Source organism: Astatotilapia calliptera, chromosome 2 (genome assembly GCF_964374335.1).
Source record: "Astatotilapia calliptera chromosome 2, fAstCal68.1, whole genome shotgun sequence".
NCBI lineage: Eukaryota > Metazoa > Chordata > Actinopteri > Cichliformes > Cichlidae > Astatotilapia > Astatotilapia calliptera.
This window is the reverse complement of record NC_137423.1, coordinates 20113178-20119891: the sequence shown is the minus strand read 5'-3', so window position 1 is coordinate 20119891 and position 6714 is coordinate 20113178. Positions and strand designations below refer to the sequence as shown.

Here is a 6714-nt window from a genome sequence, read left to right as displayed (position 1 = left end):
CTAGACGAAAAATTAAACATTAACATACATCGATTCATACATTTACTCGTCACAATATGTAGGCAAGCAGTCCTGTACAAAGTCATGTGGGAGTCTATTATTTTATTATTTTATTTTAGTAAGCCATAAACGGTACAGAATAAAGAGTGCAAAAAGTTGTGGATAAGGTTAAATTCCACCTTTGAGTGATAGTGATTTGGCATGTGGAGTAGCAAAATGTGCTCACAAAATGTCAGAATTCAAATAAAGGTGTCACAAGAAATTTGATATTTAACGTTTTTAATAAAAGAATAGAAACAAATACAACAGCATTAGAACAACACAACTAGTTAATTCAGCATTATGAAATAACAGGGAGGACTTGCATGTTCTGGAATCATGGTTATAATTCAAATAAGAGGAATATGGAGTTGACGGTGTGTCCGCAGCCTGTAAGTGGATAACAGTCCATGCATAGTATTTTTAAGCCTCTATTTATAATAATAATAATAATAATAATGGATTGCATTTATATAGTGCTTTTCGGGGCCCTCAAAGCGCTGTACAATTCCACTATTCATTCACTCTCACATTCACACACTGGTGGAGGCAGCTACAGTTGTAGCCACAGCTGCACTGGGGCAGACTGTTTGTGTGTGCCAAAGAAATAGCATTGGCTTCAGTGCTATGTTGTCTATCTATGACAATATCAACTCCTCTTACAACTATTTTCAGTGACATGATAATGGCTCCTTTCACTTCAATGTTTGCGCCTGTGTCTGGCACACACACTGACATCAGATTCCCCTTTTTGTCCACCAAAACAGACAGCTGTGTGTGCATTCTACTTCCTCTTGTAACATGGAGCTATAAAACAGCATTTCATAAGCATCTCCTACTAAGATAAGCTAAGAAGGGTTGTTTATTTTTATATTCCCAATACCGGTATAGGAAAAATAATGAATTCGAGTTAATCCACTTTTTACTTCTCTACTTGCCATTTACCATTAAGATATAGTCCAATAACACAGGAAAAAATGTTTACAGTATTACTGTAAAAGTACTGTTTTCTAATTAGTTTCTACCCACAATTGATTTGAGATCTTCTTCGGCCTGTGAATCGGGGCTGCGATGAACCACATTGGGGTCATCAATGGGATCAATTTCGAAGGCAGTGGGTCTCAGCTTCATGATGCTGGTTTTCAGAGAGTACCACCATCCTCTCCAAGTGTACCAAACTACACCATCATCTGTTACAGAGTTGTAGTACCCACTGGGATAGTATCTGCCATTGAGATGGGCTGAGTGACACCTGAGGAGTGTGAAAAAACAAATATCCTTTTGTTATTTTTTTATGATAATGGATGACTGATAAATACTTTTCCATCTTTGCAAATCTTTTGATGAATGGGCAAACCCCATACTTGTTGAACCACCAGCCTCCTTTGTCTTCTTCGGCACAGTTTCCCTTGTAGTTATCGTTGTCCTGGTCATAGGTGCTAAATTTAATGCCTTGGTGGCTGGCCCAGTCTGAAACCCCAACCTGATAGGTTCCAGAAAGAGCATCTCCAGCTGTACCTACATAGACTCCAAAGCTAAGGCGATAGTGATCCTAAAAAGAAGGATACAATAAGAGATTGTCAGCTGCTATAAGTTTAAAATAACAGCTGAAGTATGATACAAGTTACCCAACTGATGGGAAACCCTGGGGAAGATCCAGAACCTACTGGAGAGATTACATAAATTTCATCTGGTCTTCGAATATCTGGGGACCCACCAGGAAGAACTTGAACTTGTTTTGGGGGAGTGGGACTTCAATTGATGGATGGATAAAATTCAATTAGACCGACTCAGAATGAGAAAACTTAACCCTCTTATGTTACAATTCCCAAATTTTAGTCTTTATGCTATGATAAGCTAACCAGCAGCTGACTGTAGCTTCATATTTCTGTTCAGTATCTTTCAATTAGCATCGATCCTTTAAAAATGGTACAATCTCATAGAGAGAAGAAAACCAGATATAAGATATATCAGAGACATGCATGAGATTCAAGATTATTTTCCCCAGCAACAATCAAACACATTAAATGACTGTCAAGTCTACTATCTATTAGTTTAGCGGTCGCCTAGCATCGTTACCTTTTCATCCGTGACTCTGAAGTTCTTGTACTCAGCGTAGCGCTGGTTACCATCGAAATCTTCCAAGTTGATTCTCAGAGTATAATTCCCTGGAACAAACACATGAACATAACAAAAATGACAATTTTAAACCAATTTAAAATCTTGACCCCTGCAAACACAATAAGGATCTGTAGCAGTTTTTTAAGCAGTAATAACTTATTTTGTGCACCATGTGATTTTATGCATTCAATGTTTTTGTACTCAAAGCTTTCTGGTTTATGTTTGTAGTCCAAGTATTGACCAATCACATCTCAACAGGCTGTATTTGGTTTATGGGAATTTAGTGTTACTAAACTGTGACGGTCAGATGTAGCTGTAGCTAGCACCTCATCTCCTCTAATCCGGTTGTTCAGTCTGACGTCACTAGCCGTGTCTGGGTCTAAACTCCGCTGCAGGTCCATATATCAAATGATCACTATAGCATTACTGAGAGTTGAAAAACTGTCTAAAGTCTTTCATCTTTAATAAAATGATCAGCGTTCTGCTCTACCAGGTGTAACAATTCAGTTTAATATCCAGGCATCCATGAAAACTGAATTTATGACATTTAACGTAGTTAAAAGTTAGCAGGGAGTTAGCTCGCTAGCTTCTATCTAAATATAATATAGCATGTCCTGACTGCGGAGTTTTGGAAACAAATTAAAACGTACAGCTCTGTTATCACTTCCAGCATAAATGAAGACAGAAAACTAAACAGCAGTGCTACGTGACTGCTAGCGACACAGCTATGTTAGCACAATATAAACAAGCTAACTTTTTTTCCACTCGATAAAAGTTAACGTGAGTGTTCTCGGTGGTCAGGAACAAATGTAATCGCATGGCAGGATGCTGTAAAAGGACCAAACTTCAGCCAGGAGAACAACTGAGATAATCCATCCACAATACGAGGTTAGGCATTCATATACTGCTGCACTACCTGGGCTGTAGTTACATCCTAAGGTTTTAAAAACTGATCTTAAATACATGATTAGCGGTAATAAAAGCCGAGGGAGGTCAACAGTGATCACTGAATGTTTTAGGAGCTTTTTGAGATTAAATAGAAGAAAATACATAACATTAAACATGTTAACAACACAAAAGCCATATTAAACGCAGACTACTTTAGGCCCGGAAGTAGGATTCGTCACGTCATCACTGAACAATCGGATAGTATTCACTGACCTGAACCACCCAACTGTGTTTGTTACATTTTTGCATATTGCAACAGGAAGTCTGTGCATCAGTTTTGGTGAGTGAAATTCTAGTATTTTGTTAATGTTGCTTACTTAGCACTAATTAGCAGATATTTGTGTTTGTGTGTTGCACTATTTCAGTTTTAGAGTTTATGAATTCATCATGCTAACCAAGCTTGCTAACATTAGCTGATAGCTTCTGGCTTCAAAAAAATAAAATAAAATAAAAACATAATACTAATAATAACAATATGGTGAGGGCCAAAACACTATCGTTGTTGCATCAAAACATGTCCAAAACCTGTAACAACTCCACTGACGCCAGAGGACACTGACTTTTACCCACAAGTCATTGCGTAGTGAACAAGAGCAGAGAGCAATGTTCTGCCATTATTGTGTTCCACTTGATAATATATGCTATCAGTTACTGCTCCTTTAAACAATAAGAATAATATAGTACATTGCTAATACCTTGTTCGGTGATGTAATGCAGGTTGTCATTTCCGAGCCAAAATTCTGCATCCATTTCCCCAAAACCATTCTTGTACTCTTCCCATGACCTTGTAGGCAAATAGAAATTTTTTAAAATGTAAATAATTAAATTTTTTTACCCTTGCTGTTAGATGTAAGACACACCTGTTAAATGTCCGAGCTCCGCTGATCCGTCTCTGAATGATGGTCCAACCACCTCCGTCGCTCATATCACAGTACACTTGGACTGGAGAAGGGCTGTCATTGGCTTTGATTCTGTATAAACCACTGGATTTGTGGCCAGCGCTGAAGACCTGGGAGCAATCTGATGCATACACCCTCAAATTTAAATATGTAGACACATATTTTGTATTTAAAACATTATCTGGTTTGTGATTCTGTGGCAGGAGATTTTCAAAGAAGATATTTTTAGTCTAGTCCTGAAGGTGTTGCCCTGACCTGCATACTGTCTGTCCTGGCTCTGGTCACCTCTGACTTTGTTGTTACGAGGCTGGTTCAGGAGCTGTAATCTGTGCAGAAGAAGCTCTTGCTTCTGAAGTTGGCCCTTCAGAAGATTCTCCCGCTCCCGCAGACGAGCCGCCTCCTCACGGCAACTGTCTGACGCCTACACACACATAATTGTACTGCTGTAATTGTAAGAATCATCATTCATTCTCATTCCCTCCTCTACACATAACATATGATAGGTATCCAATGTTATGCTGATATACAGAGTGAAACATAGATTATACAACAAAACTGAATCTAACCCTGTAACACATCACTAAAACTTTTCTTTAAAAAAAATAAGCATCAGCTTCCAGTCAAATCAACATTTAACCCTCTGCTCCAAGCTTCATATCCAGTTAATGTTTATGTGCATTTGCAGTTTTGACAAGCTGAATAACTATAATTTTGAAATCTGATACGCCACATAAAGTGCCATTGTTTAATACTTACTTTTATTCTTATGTTAAATTCAAGATCAGGCTGTACAATTCAAACTGAATCATTTGGGGAAATATAGCCTGGTACTTATACAGCAGTCTTCCACTCTTTATTGCCTGCCTAAACACTTTGCCTACCATTGACACATACTCGGGCAGTTCGGGGTTAAGTATCTTGCCTGTGCAGACCAGAAGAGCCAGTGATCAAGCTATCAAATTTCCACTTGGTAGGTAACCTGAGGCTCTGCCTCCTGAGTGGTACAACTTTAATCTGATCCTACAATGAATCTTCATAAATATTTAAATATGAACTGTTCTGAGTTTGTATATGTCCTGCAATTTAAAATAGGTTAAAAAAGACATAATTAGAGTTACGTGGCTAAGTTGATTTCATCATTTGTCAAAATATGCTTAAATGGTAGATTGCATTGTTAATTGGTCAATACGACACACAGCTAACATCATATATTAGGCAGAAGAACTTCATTTGACATTTGCTGTGGTTTAGGAAAAAATGAAGTAAATACAACTTAAAATTAAATTCAAATGATCAGCCTACCTGGTAAATTATGTAAAAAGAAACGTGTCAGATCCACGTACTTACACACAGAGACTGGATATAAGCTGTCAGTATGAGCAGCAGCAACAGAGAGCCTCTCATCCTCTTCGTGTTTGGATATCACAACACCCTAAGTGGCAAGAAGTCGCAAATGAATAAGTATTTCGCTTTTTCCAGTTTGGTTTTATCTCTTTGATTTTTGCCCCTGAGCAAATGCTGCTATTTGGATCTTCCCCTCAGCTGGAACAAAACCACGTTTGTGGCCAAGAAGAACAAGAAGAACTTGACCAAATACCTGATTCTCTACAGTGAAGAAATATGCAGCAAATATCCAGAACAGATGTCCGCTTCCCAAAATCCAGCCACGGTTTCAGGAAAACACCATAAAATAAGAGAACAGACTTTTTTCAAACAATTTTAGCAGAAGGTTATTTGAAGTTATTCCTTTTCAAAAATGTGCATTTGATGATAGTCTGCAGATCCATCCACCACTTATCACTGATCTGTATTGCATTCTTTGTCAGTGTCATTAAAGAGTCAAGTAGTCATTTTGTTGATGAGTGAGTGTTGTGCCATTTTAAATAGATGTTGCCAGCAGCTAAATGCCACTGAAGGTCAACTCTAACAGGAGCAGGAAGAGCAGAAGATATTTTGTCTCAAAGGATTACAAAGAGACTCGACTGTATTAATTGGCTTTTAGTGATTTCATTTCAAGGGAAGAAGAGGCAAGTTTTCTGTTGGTTGAAAGCTTTAATAACCAAACAATGACAGCTTTAGACAGTGATGCTGTAGGAGGATGTAATAGTATATAGTAGTGTTGGCTGTCACAGCAGGCATACATTGTGTAAATATGCCTTTTTCTTCAGTAAAGTTAAACAAGGTACTTGCCACCGCTCTCACATCTGTATGCTAAATATATAGTTGGAGTAGCAGGTTAGCTTAGTTTAGCATGAGTGGTCATGTGACAACTAACCATGTGATGTTAATTTGTCCACTATTTTTGAAAATGTAGGATCAACTAAATAAATCACCAGTCACACAGGGATGGGAAACAATCACAGAATAGCAAGTGATTGCTTGAAGTTGCTGGTAGTCGCTGTGAAAGTTGACTGGTAAAGCCCAGTCACGCAGTCCTAGAGACTGGTCACTGACTGCTTGGCAACCACTGGTTGCTACAGAAAAATGTGTATTGCCTGACCAGTTGGCAAAAAAACCATCTCTTTTGCTTTGGTTGCTTGCAGATTGCCGCGGTTGCCTGTACTTTACACAGAACACACCAGCTCATCTGTAAAAACTGTCCAACTACACTCCAGGTGGTAATAAAACACAAAACCAGAAGAGGAGAACATTAGCCTTCAATGAAAACATTACACTTTTTGAAATATGTTGCTGTAGCAATGAAGTG

General features: G+C 38.2%; 1 protein-coding gene across 1 annotated transcript; it reads right to left on the bottom strand.

The window, feature by feature from the left end:
• Nucleotides 1–262: 262 nt before the first annotated feature.
• fgl1 (fibrinogen-like 1) lies at nucleotides 263–5619 on the bottom strand. Its single transcript, XM_026179724.2, has 7 exons — nucleotides 5355–5619; nucleotides 4263–4428; nucleotides 3969–4128; nucleotides 3804–3892; nucleotides 2119–2207; nucleotides 1404–1591; nucleotides 263–1291 (listed from the first exon to the last, which is right to left on the bottom strand). The coding sequence occupies exons 1-7, from the start codon at nucleotides 5409–5411 to the stop codon at nucleotides 1054–1056; spliced, it is 987 nt and encodes a 328-aa protein (XP_026035509.1). The 5' UTR covers nucleotides 5412–5619; the 3' UTR covers nucleotides 263–1053.
• Between the last annotated feature and the right edge of the window lie 1095 nt (nucleotides 5620–6714).